The sequence below is a fragment of the Miniopterus natalensis genome, chromosome 10, assembly GCF_054644295.1.
Source record: "Miniopterus natalensis isolate mMinNat1 chromosome 10, mMinNat1.hap1, whole genome shotgun sequence".
Classification (NCBI taxonomy): Eukaryota; Metazoa; Chordata; class Mammalia; order Chiroptera; family Miniopteridae; genus Miniopterus; species Miniopterus natalensis.
In genome coordinates this window covers 78,032,939-78,050,973 of record NC_142090.1, presented here as the reverse complement: position 1 = coordinate 78,050,973, position 18,035 = coordinate 78,032,939, and the positions used below count along the sequence as shown (strand labels likewise).

At 45.3% G+C, this 18,035-nt stretch overlaps 1 protein-coding gene across 1 annotated transcript in view; it reads left to right on the top strand.

Moving 5' to 3' along the window:
• The window catches only part of PDE1C (phosphodiesterase 1C), a 288,209-nt gene that overhangs the window by 198,337 nt on the left and 71,837 nt on the right, over positions 1-18,035 (top strand). Inside the window, exons 6-8 of the mRNA XM_087821246.1 lie at positions 13,838-13,951; positions 15,740-15,922; positions 16,889-16,955. Coding sequence (XP_087677372.1) covers positions 13,838-13,951; positions 15,740-15,922; positions 16,889-16,955 — 364 coding nt within the window. The remainder of the gene's footprint in view (positions 1-13,837; positions 13,952-15,739; positions 15,923-16,888; positions 16,956-18,035) is intronic.

Genomic DNA, 18,035 nt, shown 5'->3' with positions numbered 1-18,035 from the left:
ATTTTAATCCATTTTGACTTCTAAATGTTGTCTTTTAAATAATTTGAACTTGGAATACTTTTCCTTAGAATTAGTTCATAAAGCTTCAAGTTCCTTGGAATAGGGTTTCTTGGCATTACTAACATTTTAGGCCGGCTATCCTTTGCTGTGAGGGGCTGTCCTGTGCGTTCCTGGATGTTTAGCTGCATCCCTGGCCTCTGATGTCCCGGATTCCAGTAACACCTTCCTGCTAAAACCAGAATTTCATTAGACATTGCTTAATTTCCCATGGGGAGCAGAGTCACCCTGCTTGAGAACCCCTGTTTGAGGATGAGACCTAATGGTGAACACGTTCCAGAGTCATCTTAGTCTAGGAAGCCTTTGGGCGAAATGAACTAGGCAATAGATTGCTCTGCTTCCTTCACTTATGGGGGAAACATGGACATGCTCATTCTAAAGGCCTGCGGGTTTCTTTCATCACCCCTTTTCCCCGCCGCTGTCCTCTGTCCAGGCCCACCCCCATCTTTCCCTCTTTCACTGTTTCTTTATCTCCTCTTGGTCCCAACCTCTTTCCCATACATGACATCAAACCTGTGATGCTTTCTTTTTAAACACCCCTGTTAATAACTGGACATTTAAGGACCTTCTGGGCCTTACAACATCAGTTGCACTTTTGTCTGTGATCGAGGCTGACTGGGATCCGTGGGCCACCTGCGCCCTAGGTCAGGACTGGAACCAAGAGCAGTGCTGCGCCAAGGACACTTGGCCCTGGGCGACACTGAATGAGCGGTGGCCGCCGAGTTGCCAGGCAGAGAAGCGGGGAGGGTGGGCGACGACTTTTTACTGCTTTATATTAGAAACATAAATAACTTCCGTCGGTTAAAGTGTAGTTGATATGGAGGGAACCATTCCAGTTAAAGATGATCAGCTCAAGCCGTTTATTGCCCTCCTTTTAAAGTTCTCATTGGAAATCAGAGGAATTCAAAAATAAGACAAAATATATATCTCTGCAGCTATAGCTCCATTGCCCTTCAAACAGTTTTCCCAGGTTTCTGTGACGATCTGGAGCCGTGGGCACGCTCATGTTTTGCTGTTGAAAAGGAAGGAATTGCTATCAGTTTTTTAGTGGGGGAACTTAACCATACACTTCAAAAAGGTTAGAAATATTTCCTTTCCTTAATCCTGATATTGGACTTTTAAATTTTGTCTGAATTAAAAATAGTGCACAAAAATATAATTATAAAAATTTCATTTAGGTACAATTCCTAATAACGAAATTTAGAAACAACATAAATTTCCTACTTTAATGGACTGATTGTATAAGTTATAATAACATATGTTTAATTGAAAACTATGTTGTTATTAAAATTATGTTGAAAAAACATTTAATAACATTGGAAGATATTGGTAGTATATTAAGTATAAAAACAGTCTACTAAGTAATTTGTGTGGGGAAGGTTAAAAATAATCATTTAAACAAATCTGTCTGTGAATCACAATTATTATCTCTAGGTGGCACAACTTCATGAGATTTTTATTTTCCCTTCTTTTAATAGGTATTTCATAAATTTCTACAATGGCCAAGTGTTCTTTTTGGAATATAAATAAAACAAAGGTTTTTAAATTTAAGAAACTTTAGTGGGGGACTATAAAGGGATATGCCAATGACAAATGTGTTTATCTTTGTGAAATATTTATTCCATTTGGAATCTTTGCTGATGTTTTTAAAAGAATACAAGCTAAAGAAAACTTTATTTTCATCTCACATTTTTACATGTGTGATAGTAGAAAAAAAAATCCCCTGTTACTTAGAGAAATGTTAGGAAATGCGTTCGATAAAACCTGAGAAAAATGCCACACCAGCAATTCAGTTGAGGATGTTCTGTGGTGGGCAAACAGCTTATTATTGGTTTTCTGACTAGTGGAAAGGAAGGAAGTAAAAAAATTAATACATGTTGGGTTGTTTGTAGTCTTTCCCAGAAACTTCTAAATTCTCTGAGCAAAGCAGGAATCCACACCTCGTCCACGGCAAGCAGTGGTCAATGGCCCGGGGTCAAAGGCACACACAGGAGTGGCTGGGGCTGCTCCTCGAGCCACCTGCCCGACTGTGAATTTTGAAGACCAGCCCGGCCCCGTGGAGATGCTCCTGTTGTTCTTGTTTCACAGCCACACCAGACAAGCCCGGCCACATCTCCTCTGCAGGGAGACCCGCAATCCGGCGTCACACCTGCTCTGGATGGCCTGTGGCTCCGCCAGAGCAGGTGTCCCATCTGCTGTGATGCCAGATCAGTGACAGGGCCGAGCCCCGGGGGTGGCTTGCGGCCTGGTGGGGAGCACGGCAGCCCCCTCTGGACTCCCGCTGGTACAGGCTGAGCGCGCCTCCCTCCTCCAGTCACTCTATTCCGTGCACCTTCCAGAGTTGCTAGCAAGTGCCCAGCGTGTCCTGATCCCCTCGGTCTCCTTCCCCTTCGATAGAGGAGCATTTAATAGAACCGGTTTTCCTCTTTGCAGCCCCCGAGCTGGAAACGGAAGCTCAACACATCTCCTCTGAAAAACTCCTTCTCATTACATTCAATAATAGGCCATATTACGACACCACGTAGGTTCAAGTGTCATTAAAAAAGACACCTTACGGCGGATGTGCCGAGATTTAGAGGGTTTGAAAGATGCTAAAAGAGGAAGTCTTAGAACAGCGGAGGCGCACACTGCTCACGAGGGGAAAACTCCGAAGCACCAGGTAATAATTTCAAACCACAAAGATCGTCGTCGTCAGCAGCAAGGACTCGTCGGCGCGGGCCGTGGAGTGCTTTTCCCATGCCGACCCGTCAGGGTTTGGTAGGATCGCTGCTAATTCCTTTCTGAGTCAACCCTCCTTGTAAATTCGGACGGGAAATAGCTAACAGGGGGCGAGTTTTATTCCTAACCAGTTATGGGAGTTGGGTCCTGCGTTAGCTTTTACCTTGTTCAGCTCCCTGAGCTGTATCAAGCTTGCGTTGCCAGCCTCGTATTTTAACAAAAGGAGCAGTGAGACGAGCCCCGTCCTCACCCACAGAGAGAGGGAGGCGGTGCTGGTGAGCGAGATGGTAACCCTGGAATGAATAAAAAGCCTCTCGGCTCATCTTTTTAGATTTATATATGTGGCACAAAAGGGAAAAGCTTTTGGCTTTTGACACATTAAGTTACTAGAATGAGCTGGAGCAGACAGACAATGAATGATGTCCTGCAGGTCCAGACCCTCCCGCCCCTCATTCCAGAGCTATTACAGAACGACTCATGGTGGGAAGGGCTTTGAATGGAAATTATATTGAAAACAAACTTCAAATGTTAATCATATGCAAACTGTTTTCCTGTTTGACTGGGAAGGACTATACAGTGGATCCAGTAGGATGCAGTCACCACAACAGGTTCTTGCACCCCAGCTCCCTTACGCCTCCATCAGCCTCGGGCCTCGCTCTGACTTTCCTTCTTTCCAAACCCTTCACAGGCAGCCTGCCATGGTGAAAGTACCCCCAAAATGCAACAAACATCAGAGGACAGCTGAGAAGGGACAGTGAAATATGCAGGCGGGAAAGTGCCTCCTACCTTAGAGGTCCTACGGGGTCGCGGCCAGTAGAGGTGGAATCGGTGGCCCTTAGTAAAGTCACTGGATTCTTCTTACCTCCCCTTGCCAGGGTGACGACCACTTGGTAGCATCGCAGCCTTGTCAGCTGATCCTGAGAACCTCCAGCATGAAGTAACCTTGTCTTTCTCCGGTTCTCACCAAGCTCCCGACATCATTGGTTGTGAGCCTTGTTGGATCCCCTCCAAAGCCATCGGCACGGTTAGCAGCTTACCCGAGAACAGGCCTCTCTTCCTTCTTGCTGCCAAACAGAAGGACCTGGGAGATCGCTGCTAAGTAAGCCACCTGAGCAGAGAGGCCCTTATAAAACCCGCCAGGGTGGGGACAACTGGAGTGCTGTCTGTGTCTGTTTCTTTTCAATCAACCACTTTATTTTGAGATGATTTTAGATTCACATCATTCTAAGAAATAATGCAAAGAGATTCCTAGGTAACCCTTTAGCCAGTTTTTCCAAATGCAAATATCCTGCAAAACTATAGCACAACCAGGATATTGACAAAGCTATAGCACAACCACCCATCTTCAGATTTCCCCAGTTTCATTGGACTGTTGTGCGAGTATGTGCGCATATGGTTAGTTCTGTGCAATTTTATTTTGCAAGTAGGTTTGTGCATCTATTACCACAGTCAAGGTACAGAATGCTGTCACCTCCATGGGTCCCCTTTTCGCACCTGTCTTCTTGTTGAAACCTTATTTCCAGCATGGTAGGAGTCCTGTGCTTTTGCTGGGGGAGTGAGCGTTAGCATCTGGGTAATTCTTCCAACGCAGTGCAATTCAGACTAAATAGTGAGCTGAAATCAGGGAAGAAAATCGAGGGGGCCGTGGGGCGGGGTGGGCTCTTAAGATGCGCAGAACCGTGTCTGCGCGTGGCTGCCACCTCCCGAAGCCTTCCTGCAAACTCTCTCGTCATTTCTGCTCTTCCTTTCTCATTACCGCCATTCAGAGACGTTTCTAGCCCTCATTTCTTTGGCCTATTGAAGCAGATGTTTTTGAAGTGACATGTTTATCAGCAGAGAGAAGTGATGGCGATTCTTTCCACATGAATAGCCGCAAATGAGAACTGGCTTCTGGAACTTACCTTCTGGCAGCCTGGCGGGATTGCGGCCGCCCCCTCCGCAGCCGCCCGCGTGGCCTGCGGCGGATGCTGAATGGTGCCCTGATGATGCCCTGGGTTTTCTCTTCCGTCGCTTTTATTCCGTTTCCCTCAAGAACGGTGGCCGGTAAAGTGGGCTCTTCTGTTAGCACGCGTGCCCAGTGAGCTCTGCCCACCTGGAGCCGCATTTTAGCGAGACGGTGTTTTCCTAGAATAACTGCGAATTTTACACTCTTTCGGGCACTATTTCCTTTTAACAAAATGCGTGAGTTGAGTGATGGTGAAAACAAGGAAGGGATAAACTGGTTTTTGAGAACTTTTTTTTTATAAGACGAAGAATGATTAGGGGTGCAGAAGAAGCACCTTTCTAAATCACGGCGTTATATTACTGTAAGACTCCGCAGCAAAAAAACAGTGATTGGAAACTTTAACCCTGGGTCGTAATGGCTCCTAGAGTCCCCTACAAATAGAAGGCTTCTTTTGCACCAAAGAGGGCTTTCTGCTTAGTGTCCACAGTGTGTGAGCGTACACGCGTGTGCCCACTCACTCACGCTCGCACCCGCAAACACCCATCCTGAAAGGAGATTTACCGTGTAGAAAGGACTAGGAGGAGACTGAATGTACAGGGCTGCTCCATGACCTAGCTTCATGAAAACCAAAGGAATGCAAATATTCACCAGAAAACCCACAGCAACTGAGAGAGTATGTGGTGATATCCTCGAGTGGGCATCTGAAGAATGGTCCTGCTAGCGGAATGGAGCAATCACACGTGGAACAGAGTGATTCAAAAGCAGTGTATGTTTGGCTATTTTAGTTTTTCTTGTGGCAGGTTTTTTTGCCTACTTACATTGTACTGATATTAACGTTAAAGTACTTATGCAAACCCCTGAAAGGGCTGTATCTGCAAAAAAGTATTTATGAGATACTCTTTTATTACTTTTTTGAATGTCTGTAGGATCTGTAGTAATATTCTCTTTTTTCACTTATTAAGCTTTGCAAAGACCCAGCTTTTGTTGATTATTTCTAAGTTTGCTTTCTACTTAATTAAGTTTTGTGTATATTTTTGCTCTCTTTTACTTTCTTTGGGTTAACTTGTTATTTTTCTAATTCCTTGGGATAGTTAATAAAATAACTTATTTTCAGATTTTCTCCTTTTCTAATATATTCATTTAAGGCTATACATTTCCCTCTAAGCACTGCTTTACCTGCATGCCACAAGTTTCAATGTATCATATTTTCATTAACATTTAAAATTATTTTCTAATTTAATTTTCGACCCATGGTTATTTAGAAGTATATTCCTAAATTTCCAAGTGTTTGGAATATTTTCAGTCATTTTTAATTGTTAGTTTCTAGTTGAGTGTCACTGTTGTCAGAGAATATTATTGGTGTGACTTCGATTATTTGGAATTTGTTGAGACTTCTCTCTATGACCCAGCATGTGGCCAGTTCTGATAACTGCCACATGTGCACTTGAAGAGAATATTTTACTTTGCACCTGGGTGTAATGTTCAGTACATGTTCAGTTGGGTCAGTTTTATTAATGATATTGTTTAAAATCTTAAATAACCTTACTCATTTTTTAACTAGTTAATAACTTATATGAGAGGTATATAAAAATATAGATATGAACCTAATGTTTTTTCTTAAGTAAAAAATTAATTACAGCCTAGTAATTTATTTAAATCTATTTGTACATCTTCTTTAAGCATGTGTACTTGGGAATCATAGAAGCACATTTCTCTTTTATTTATGGCATTAACAAAGGTACAAATTATGTAACTAGGCTCTTCTTGCCAATCATGATTTTTGTTGGTGTTTCTGTTTTTGGTTTAAAAGCCACTAAATCAGGCAAACACATGCCCCAAACAAGTCCTTTCCAAGAAATTATTAAAAGCAATGATCCATGGTACCACCAAATTTATGCAACACCCTATCAAAATGCTGTCACATGAGAGATAATATTCATGCTGCAATGTTCAGAGTACCAGACACGCCTGTTTATAACAGAAACGTAGAGAATGTTCCCCCTCACTAAGTGCCTGCATCCCTCCACTCTGCTGCTAGATCTTTGTAAAATACAAATGTTATCATGCTAACCCCTCACCCCATTTAACAAATTTCCAGGGGCTCCCCCTTATCTCCAGGAGAAACTAAATTTCTCTAGCTTGGCATGCTAAACCCACCAGGGTCTGGCTCCTGCCTTCTTCTGAAGTTTTGTGTCTTCCCGCAGCCCCGAGTTCTGGCCATCTGTGGAGTTTTCTGGATGGATCACAGCCTTTAGGCTGCTTTCTCAGCCCAGAGTCCATTTTTCCTCCATCCCATCTTGCTTGCCTGGCTGGTGCCTATCTGGCCTCAAGACAGCTCTGACGTTTCCTTCTGTAGCGAGGGCCTTGTTATTTGGAGATTCCTCTCCTCTGTCACTCTTGGCACCCTTGTCCCACCTCTGCCATCATGCTTGTGGCGCATAGTAGGTGCGGATTAGCTGACTGTCTTTCCTCACGGAGGGGAGACACTGCATTTCCACCGTTTTGTGTATCTAGAGCCTGTCACAGCGCCTGCTCACAGAAAGCACCCAGGAAATGCTCAACGAGTGTTTCAAGTGCAGCCGTCTTCATGGTAGAAACCAACAAATCACCAGAAAGATGTCATGGATGACACTGAGGCATAAGCCCGAAAGTCACTGTGGGCACTTCATCTGGGGGAGTTGTTAGAATTTGCTTTCTGTGGCATTTAGGTGCACGGCCGGGGATGGGAGTGACACGGAGGAAACGCGTGTGTGGAAAGTATACGGAGCCGCCCTTGGCTTACAAATCCACGGGTGGGAGGAGCTGCAACAGTGGTCTTTTTATTCAAATGAGTTTTTGGGATTCGTGATTCACCGGATGTGCAAGGGAAGTGCTGGAAAAGACCCAGTTCCCTTTCACGTTCTTTCAAACTAAACAAAGCCTGTCCGAGACAATAGCCATCCTTGGCCACACGGCATTTTAGGAGCTGCTCTTCCACTCTCAGAGGGAACAGCCTTAGGCAGAAAAGACAGATGTAGCAAAGTATGTTCCCTGGCTTTGTATTCCAGTTTATTTTTGCTTTGCTTTTCTGATGATTTCATCCTAGTATTGTCTAATGCTCCACAAATATATATGTTCTCAAAGCACAGTATTGCAGGGTTTTCCGGACCTCATTTGGGTGGGAATAGTACCTAGACCCTTGTAGGTTTTTTTCCCCTTTTTTCTTTTAAAATATGTTTTTATTGATTTTAGAGACTGAGGAAGGGAGAGAGAGAAAGAGAGAGAAACATCAATGAGAAACACTGATCGGCTGCCTCCTGCACGCCCCTCCCTGGGGATCGAGCCCGCAACCTGGGCACGTGCCCTGACCCAGAATCGAACTGGTGACCTCTCGGTACACGGGGGGATGCTCAGCCAACTGAGCCACACTGGCCGGGCATTGTAGGGTTTTCTGAGTTGTGAAGTTGGGCCAAAAAGTTGCTTTCTACTAAAATCAACCCCACTGGTCCTAGAAATGATCTTTCCTGGGGGGCAGGGGGAGACTTTCTTCTACTCCAACAGCCTTTCAAATTTCAAAATACAGTGCCCAGGCCTTTCCTCATTTAGTTCCCCTCTTGTAACACTCGTGCATCCCAAACACTGGCCTGGTATCGAGGGAACTCAGGGTCCCGGACTTGTTCTAGACTCAGGGCACTGAGAACTGAGGTGATGCGACATTTCATCACCCGTCTTGGAGCAAAGAAGCGTATGGAAAGCAGAGAGGTGACGCTGGGAAATGAAAGACCCGTTGAAGGTGCAATGGCTCATCCACAATGAAGTTACACACGAGATTAACAGCAAGGCATCTTGCCAAGGTTTGGGAGCATAAGCTATTCCTAAAATGGAGCTGAGCTTCTATATTGGGACTATTATTTGGCAGTGATGGTGACAGAAATGGATGGAGCGCTGGAAACTCTGAACATTCACTCAGAAGAGAAACTTTACTGTTATCGCTGTGTGTCTTCTCCCTCCCTCCCTCCCTTTCTCATTTCATTTTCTCCCTCCCTTTAGGCTCCCAGACCAAAAGTCTTTTGGAGTAGTATTCAAAAACTAGACACATGGACTCCAGCTTACTTTGGGACCTGTCCTTGGGGACACTGGCCTAGTAGGTAAAGTGAAGTCACATGGAAAAACATCCAGACCTGAGCTGTCCTGCTTAGCTAGGCTTCTCCAAGTTTAACAAAAATACCTCCTAATGGAGGTGGGAAAGATCTGGGCACTTTTTAGACAACATTTCTCAAGATGGATGTAGAGCTAGGGAAAACCTGTGCTCTCGTGGAAAACAGGGAGAGCGCCTCCTTATTTCCAGAGACTTTAGGGCATTTTTCAATGTTTGAGACTAGTTGGTGACCAGCGGCGAAAGAGCTAATTTGAGACTGTTCTGCCCGGGAAGCAGTAACCTCACCAAGCGGCAGGTAGCGGGTAGGGTGAGGAGGGTCGAGCAGGGCAGGGTGGTCCCAGAAGGGTGAAGGTGTGGGACAGGGGGAGGGGGGCCGAGAGGCGACTGGATTAGCACCCACCTGAATGCTGTCCTCCCGTTTAACAATATTTGAAAATGGGGACATCTGGAGTGTCCTCGGGTGTGTGGGGCAGATGCAGACGGTAGAAAGCAGGCCGCCCTGGGAACGGGGCAGCTATGGCTGGAAGAACTGGCATCCGGTGGGTGCTAGTCCAGGGACGGGCTGGGTACGTAGGAAGTTGGTCACCATTTACCTTTTGCGGGTATTAATCTTCACCCGAGGATATATTTTCCATTGATTTTTTTTTTTTTTTTTAGAGAGAGGGGAGGAGGGGAGAGAGAGAGAAGCATCGATGTGAGAGAGACACATCGGTTGGTTGCCTCCCACACGCACCCCGACCAGGGCTGGGGATCGAACCTGCAACCCAAGGATGTGCCCTTGGCCGGGAATCGAATTCGAGACCCTTTGGTGCGCAGGCTGACTCTAACCACTGAGCCACACCGGCCAGGGCACCATTTATTTTTTTTTAAAAAGTTTATATAGTGTTTATATTGCTGTTTTCTTTCTTTTTAATTTCTTCCTTCTCAATATGTTCGCTTTTTATTACATTACGATTTCAGCTTTCACCTGTTTCACACATCGGTTTTCCTGAATTGCCTTGAACATAACGCGGACAGATGCTCCCTAAAATATATTTGTTTCTTTCCGTGAATTTTCTTTTGAAAAGTGAGTCTTTCTCTGCATTTGAGCGCTGATTTCTCTGCTCCCTTATTGCTGAATCTTTTCAGAGTTTTTTTCCCCTGTTCAGTTGTCCGTGAATAAAGGGTGGCGACTGTGGGCTGGGTGTTGTCCGAGGTCCCCCTCACTGTCCGCCAGCGTGTTGGCAGAGTCTTCTGCTCCTCTCCTGAGCTAGAAGGGGGGGAGTAGACTTGAGTTTTTGGTGCCACTTACGCATCCAAAGGTGCTTTACTCGGTGTCATTTCTTCCCTCGGTGTGCTGACGCCACTGTGTGCTTCTGTCTCCAGCCTTCTGCCGGGGCAGACCTACACACTGGTTACATAAATGTGGCCGTGCCCAGCGTCTGGCACTACTGGTGACCACATCAGGGGGAGCCCCACACGGCTGGTTTCTGCTCACTGTGGCACAAAGTGGGGGACTTTCTGGGGACGATGATTTCAGAGCAGCTGATCTGAAATGCTGAGAGGGTTCACAGTAATGCTTTCCCTGGGAGCACCACTCTTGCCCGCCTGGGGTCCTGGCGGCCGGATCACAAGAGACATGAGTTTCTTCATGACTTAATGTCCCCAGTGTTGTGCTTCCCCAGGAGTGGGAATTGGGATTGTTAACAAGGGTGGATATTAAGTGATAGCCCATATATAATGTTCTTAATCATTTTATTTGTATTTGACTGATTGTAATCAGTTTTTAAGTAGCGTCCTTAAGCTTGTCAAATAGAGTCAGAGTGAGGGTTTGAAGTGGCTCTTGGAGAAATGAATGACACTGGTACTGTGGGGCCTGACCCCCTCGTTCATGGGTGTGTGTCCCTGGGCATGTCTAGGTGCTCAGCATGCGGCGGGTGTGTTAGTCTGGGGTCATGCCCTGGCCTGGGAATGGACTCCGCAGGCCTTTGGGGCTTCCTCCTGTCTGTCCCTTCATGCAGGTGCTAGAAATCTAAGTCCTAAAGCGCTTTTGTGAAATACAAGTGAACTGAGAATGTGAGGGAGGAGGCGTTGGTTTCTGTCTCAAATACGTGGCATTTACAAACAGTATGTTTGATGGTTTTAACTTATAATAGAAAAAGTGACCTAGGAACTTGTCTCAGGAAAAGAAGTGTCAGTCATTTTCACGCTAACTTGTCTTTGTACAATTAGCATTATATTTCATCTGCCGCATCTTTAATCTTTCTAAACTGCTTGTTTATTCTGTGAAGGCTGGCTTGGTTAAATCTATGTCGTGAATCCACAATTAATTGGAGACCCAGGAAAGATCACTGTCAGAGAGTATGCCTTAAAGTTCATGTTTTCTGAAAAGCATTTTAATGATGAAAGTTTGAATTTGTCCACACCTGAGAATATACTTGTTGGCTTCACATACACAGGGTGATTCTATGAAATATAAATATAGATATCTTGAATTATACCATATTGTTTTCAACAATTGCTATTGTTAAATTGGCTTTCTGATTTTTGGTAGGATAGGAGTCTGGGGCCAGATTGAATTTTCTTTATTTTTAAATAATGTATTTTATTTTCTCAAAGACTTTCAAGTTGTTTTCTTTATTCTTTGAAATAAACAATTACAACAGCATACGTTAGATGCTTTCGCTTATTTTTTCTTTGGTTTTATTTGGTCACCTTTCATCCATTCATAAAGGTTTTTCCTCAGTCCAGGAAAACCTACTTGATCAAAGCCGCTTGTGTGTGTTTGTTTCTTGTGGAAGCCCTGTCACCAGTGGGCAGGCCCACCTGGTTCCCACTTCTGTTGGTCTTCGTTTCCCCTCACCATTGGTTACGTCTTGTTCTTTTCTCTGAGGTTTTGAAAATTGAGATGAGTCCTATTAGAGATTCACGGCGTTCCTGGCAGGAACTTGAAGCCCCCAGTGAAGGGAGAAATAAAAAAGTTTAAATTTACCCTCGATTTACTTTACCAGTTGCCAGTCCAAACAACCTGAGGGTAATTGGGCCCCTGGAGGTGAGAGTGAAAATTAGAGGCAGACTTCCCCGGGAATGTGTTTTGCTGAAGAGCTTCCATTCCTTTTTCGGAACAGCTCTCGGGCTCGCCCCTGCAATCTCTCACTCCTTGGCAGGCTGTCTGTCTCCGGTGTGTGAGTGGCTCTAAGTCCTTGGGTGCCAGCTCCCTGTCCCGCGTTGCCTCTGAAACCCAGAGCACCTCCTAATGCTGCTGACGGGGGCCCCTGGGCCCACCTCACCTCCAAGGGGGCAGAGGCCTCTGCTTGTGTCCTTTGCATATGTCCCTTTGCATGTCAGAGATGCACAAGTCAAGTGATGTCTCAAGTCGAATTTCCTCGGTATTTTACATCATGGAAGTTCCTGGGAATTTCTTTTGTACGGCTGACCCTCTCGCCTACTTTTGAAGGTTGATCCAGAGTGTTTCCTTCCTTTTTTATGCCTGATCATTTCATGTGGATCTGGAGGGGAGCAGTTTACATCTTGCCAAGAAATCAAACTGTTCTCTCTTGTGAATGCCAGTCTGAGGGTATTTTGAAGTCAGGAAGGTGGGCTCAGCCTTGGGAAATGGAGACTTGATAATAATCTTAAGGATCCTGCCAGAATGTTTCTCATCTGGTCACCAAATAATGACAGTGACTATAATGATAACAGTTGCCTTTATAAAAGAAAACCGGGAGGTGAGGAGATGTTGGTCAGAGAGCACAGACTTCCAGTTATAAGATGAATAAGTTCTGGGGATCTCATGTGCAGCATGGGGACGAGTTAGCAAATGCTGGTTTTGAGTATTGTATACGGGAAAGTTGCTAAGAGTGTAAATCTTAAATATTCTCACCACACACGCAAAAATTGTAACTATGCGAGGTGATGGATGTGCTAACTAACCATATTGTGGTGATCATTTGCCAAGATATACATGTATTAAATCACCATATCGTACACCTTAAACCTACACAATGTGATATGTCAATTACATCTCAATAAAGGTGGGAGGAAAAACCAACAGTGGGTCACACAGTTGATGTGACTGTATCAATATCAGTGTGATTTCACATTTACAGAAAGCTAGGAAATTGGGCGGTTGGATCTCCATTTATAGCCGACACCCATAGACGTTAAATAACTCGCCTGGTATTGCGTAGCCCATACGTTGTGAACTATCCTCAAAGTTTCCGCTCTTTTTCTTTTTCTTTGATGGCTGTCTGTCTGAAGTGTTGTCCTGTCTCCAGATCTCTGTGGTGTGTAGTGTTCTCAGCTCCTGGACTTTGACCGCCTGGTGGCCTTTTGTGGCTCTCCCTGCGAAGTCCTCCGAGGAGAGCGCGCTTTGTCATTTCTCTCACTCTCTGGAAGCCTTGGCTAGCAGCGGGGAAGGCCTTGTCCTCAGCACCTTGGTTTATCACCATCCTCATGTTTGTCGGTTTTTTGAACAAGGCAGTTTATCTGCCCTTAGAGGAAGAGTTCTGTCCAGGGAACTAGTTTGCCTCCACGTCACCTTGTGGGCTCTAAGGTTATTTTGGTGGTTTGATCTGCTTGCCTGTCCTGGAGCAGCCGTGGCCCAGGAGGCTGCTGCTCTCCCCGGTCACCGTGAACAAAGCAGGGTCAACGCAGCAGAATCTCAACCTGGTCGTGCTTTACTGCATCCAGTTAGGGCAAAACCGGTGGTAACTCAGGGAACCCTGGAAACACAAAAAGAGGCTAGAAAGTGTTGGGGGTGGTCAGTGCCTAGTGGAGTAGAACATTTTTGTTTTTGCTTCACAAAAATGGGGGCATTTATTTTATAACTTGCTCCTTGAGAAATACCGGTGGGCTCCATCATCAGCTTCGCATTTTCCTTTTCGATGTATTGGGCTACATAAAAATATCGAATGCTGTGAAATGTGCCGGTGTAATTGTCGAATTATCCCTTGTTTCCTTTATTCTAATTGAATTATGTCTTTTTTCCCTCCCCCCAGGTTACGGTCTTTGGTCAAACAATTAGAGAGAGGGGAGGCTTCGGTGGTAGATCTTAAGAAGAATCTGGAATATGCAGCCGCAGTGCTTGAGTCCGTGTACATCGATGAAACCAGGTGAGCCGCAAGCGACAAGGGTGATGGTGACTTTCCTGTCACATGGCTCTTCTGAAATGACCCCGGGGCACGGGCAGGGTGGCATTCTGATGACCGGCCTCGGAGCTTTCGTCCCCACAGTCAGATGGGGGTGGCTCTGAGCTTCCCCTTTCCTCTGGGCCGCGTGGGCCCTCAAAGGAGCGTTTGATAGACGTGACCTCACGTGGCCGCGATGACAGTGACGTGAGGCTGCGTCAGGGGGCAAAGGCTCCCTTAGTCCAACGCAGGCCGCCACCAGGATGCCCGCACGTGGTTCGGCCCGTGCGCGCTCCGAGCCGCGGTAGTTCCAGGACCTGTGAGCGGGGCCTGGAGCAGGCGGAGAGTTTGTTCCCTGAGGCGCCTCGTGTGCCTCCTTCGGTCTTAAGTGTGCCCTTGATTTTCTTAGCAGACTCTTTGCACTTGAATTACCCAAAAGTATTAAAGTGCTTCCAGTTACTAAATGCATTTGAAAACAACGAAATTGCTTTTCTTTTGAAAAATGTCGCAGTGATGACTGTGAAGGGCTTTCCTTCCCTTCTTTGGGAAATTGAGACGGGCTCCTGTGTCAGCACTTGTGCCGTCCGACGTCCCTGTGCCCGATTCCAGCGGAGAGGATTTCCCGGTGATCTGGGAATTGTGTGGCTTAGTTTTTCGTATCATGCTTGGCTGCTAACTTAAGGAAATTTGATATCATAGTTTTTTCCCCCCAAATGTTATACTTTCTCCCCTTCCCCCAAGTGATGTGTCTAAAGGGGGGAAAATCTTTTCATTGACACCTTTGACTCCTTATTTTTAGTAGGGCTTCATATAAGTATAAAGTAAAATTTTGAGTTTTATGCACCTTAGTGCTATTTATGTTCTGTTCTAGTGGTCTGACCTGTGAACAAGTTTGAAAAATCAGCTAAGCACACCTGAGACATGACTCCAATCTCTGGGCTCAAATACAGCTCTATTATTTTGGGAATTTTGCTTGAATTTTGATACTTAAATTTCTGTGATGGCCTATCAAACCAGCAGTTGACACTGTTTAGGCTGATGTGATTTGAGCAATACTTTATAGTCTATTTATTTTTCTTTAAAAAGCTTAATTTTATTGAAATATAATTGGCATATAACTTTGTGAAGTTTAAGGCGTACAGTGTGTTGATTTGATATAGTTATATATTGCACCATGATTGCCCCACCGCATTAGCTAACACCTTCACACATCACATAATTATCATTGTATTTTTGTGGTGGAATCAATTAAGATCTAGTCTCTTAGCAACTTGGAAGTTTATAATACAGTATTATTGCCTGTAGCAAAGTCTTTAAATGTCAGTTAAAAAAACAAACAAACAAAATAATGCCACATGGCCCATCTATGCAGTAAACCTCCCTGTGAAAGCATTTTTCAATGGAAGGTTTGGAGCCCATTCAAATGCCGCAATCCTGGGAATAAAGATACTGGCTGCTCCTGAGTGCGGTGGGTCTGAAAGTGACAGAGCCTGAAATGGACTATATTTGACTTTCTCTGGCTCAGCTCCTTTGTCCAGTCTGGTAGAGAGAGCCATCCTGAAACAGAAATTGTAGAAAAGGCATTCCTGCAGGGCAAATGGTGAGCTTCTGAGAACCTTCCCTGAAAGGTGCTGTGTTTTTTGTGGCCAATTTAATTTGGCTTCTTTGCACTTGGGTGTGCAGGGGGGGTGGACAGAAGGAGCAGCTGTTCTGAACAGAGAGGCCTCCCTTCAGGTTGCATCTCAGTGTCTGGCTTGTGTTCCCTGTGTCCAGGCGACTCCTGGACACGGAGGACGAGCTCAGCGACATCCAGTCAGACGCGGTGCCTTCCGAGGTCCGAGACTGGCTGGCCTCCACCTTCACGCGCCAGATGGGGATGATGCTGCGGCGGAGCGAGGAGAAGCCGAGGTTCAAGAGCATCGTGCACGCGGTGCAGGCCGGGATATTCGTGGAGAGGTAAAGGCGGCTGTCACCCATTCGATGACCCGAGGAACACCCGCCTCCAAACACCGGGAGATTTGCTTTGCTGTAGTTTTGATGTCTATATAAATCCTGCAGATTCTGGGTGGAAGCAGGTAGTCTGGAGTGAGAGATGGCAGAAACATAGCTCCTTTACCCCCTGTAGCATCTTTAGGTCAAGTTTCTGCCTCTGCTCAGATTCTTCTTGTTAAGTAGAGAAGACTGGGTTTGAGTCAGTCTCTCAGTTTGTAAGAAGGAACGTCATCAAGTCTATTGCCCTTTGACACATGTGGTTGATGGCCTGCATTTGGGACAGGCCGGGGACAGTCGTTGACCTGGGAGGGCAGCTCATTGAAAGGGGTTGAGCTCCCCATGGAACTTTCCAGTTCCGTTAGGCATTTTATTCTTTGAAATTGCGTTGCCCCCCTTCCCTGGAAATAGGTTCCAGAAGTGGAATTATTGTTCCTCTAATCCTTATTGTAAAAATGGGTTTAGTCTTCCCATAATCCTGCTGTACGATTACAGGTTTTAGATGTGCCACAGTTCACCTGGGACGCGTCCCTGCTTGTTTCTGGCGGTGCTGAAGACCAGCTCTTTAAATGGGTGGCCCATAGGAGCCCTCCGTCCAGGTCCTACCCTGCACACTGTCTCTGCGGAAAGATAATTCGCTTCTGGCAGAGAGGCCAGAAGCCTCTTGAACAACTTAATTTCCAACTTGAGCCACATAGATGAACCCTTTCGTGTTTTCAACAGTTCCTGTGTTTGGGGTTGTGTTAATTTCTTTTGAATTTTACACGTAGGCCACTTGAGTGACTATGAAAAGGGGTATAAGAAGTTTTAGGTTCCTTGGGTCGCCAGGTGACACGACTTCTCATTATTTGTCGGTACTCGGTAGAGTCCGTAGCTGCTGATTCTTCTCTGTGAGATATGATATTGCATTTTCTCCCTCTCTGACTTTGCCAGAATGTATAGGCGGACGTCAAACATGGTTGGACTGAGCTACCCAGCGGCGGTTATTGAAGCATTAAAGGTAATACCAGTGAAAAAGTCTTACAATGTACACGGAACCTCATAAAAAGCACAGTTACGTTTGTCATTAAAAAATAAGAGGCTTTCATTTGTAGTTCATTTACAAATTTCCCTGTCATTCCTGATTTTTTTACTTTTATTATCTTTTACTTACCTATTTAACGGGATCCTATCTTTTCAGCCTTCATCTTGCTGATTTTTTATTAAATGCAACTCTGTGGGTTTCATATTTCTCGACTTCCTAGGAGTCGTTTCATTATGGGGCCCAGTCTGACTGGCCAGAGAAGCTTGAATTTGATCTGGTTATAAATATGCAGCATCAGGAAAATCTTTGGTGATCATACTTGTACCATTATAGGATCATCTACTCTGAGTCCATTTTACAGATGAATAAACTGAGACTCAGTGAGATTAAAAAAAAAAAAGACAGTTAATTAGGGTCAGGACTAAGGTTTGATACCAGAGTTCCGGGCACCTAGTAAGCTATCAATCACATTTTATGGCCTGAATGCCTGCCCCAGAGCCCTTACCCTCTCCATATACTCTACCGTTTTCCCAAGATTCTCACTGAGCCCAAAAGTCCCATTTGAAGCCCTGCAGATGTTTGAGTTTCCGTGGGCTAACTCCTCAGAACCACTTCCACTCAGGCAAGCTCTTGGCATTGTGCGGAATATTTCTAAGAGCCCCAGAGCAGATATATTCCTCCAGGTGTGTGTGGATTCACATCCACTGGTCTGAGGGTATCCCAGCTGTGCTGAAGCTGATCTAGCATCTGGATTTGAGGGTCCGTGGGCTGGTCGACACTGTGTGGTGTCTACCCATGAAGTTGCGTCCACTTACTCAGGGACGTCCCCACATTCTCACCATGGTTAAAGCTATTCTTGTCTTTCCCTGAAACCTGATGATATTTTCAGAGTGTAACTTAAATTACCTATTCGTGGAATCGAGGGTGGGAGTGCTTCTTGATCAATTTAATGTCAAGGGAAAGTTTTAGGACCGTTTTGGTGATATAGTTATTTTCTCATGTCTCAGAGACTTTCACGAGCTGCATCTGTGAGATCCTGGGTATTGAGATTCTCAG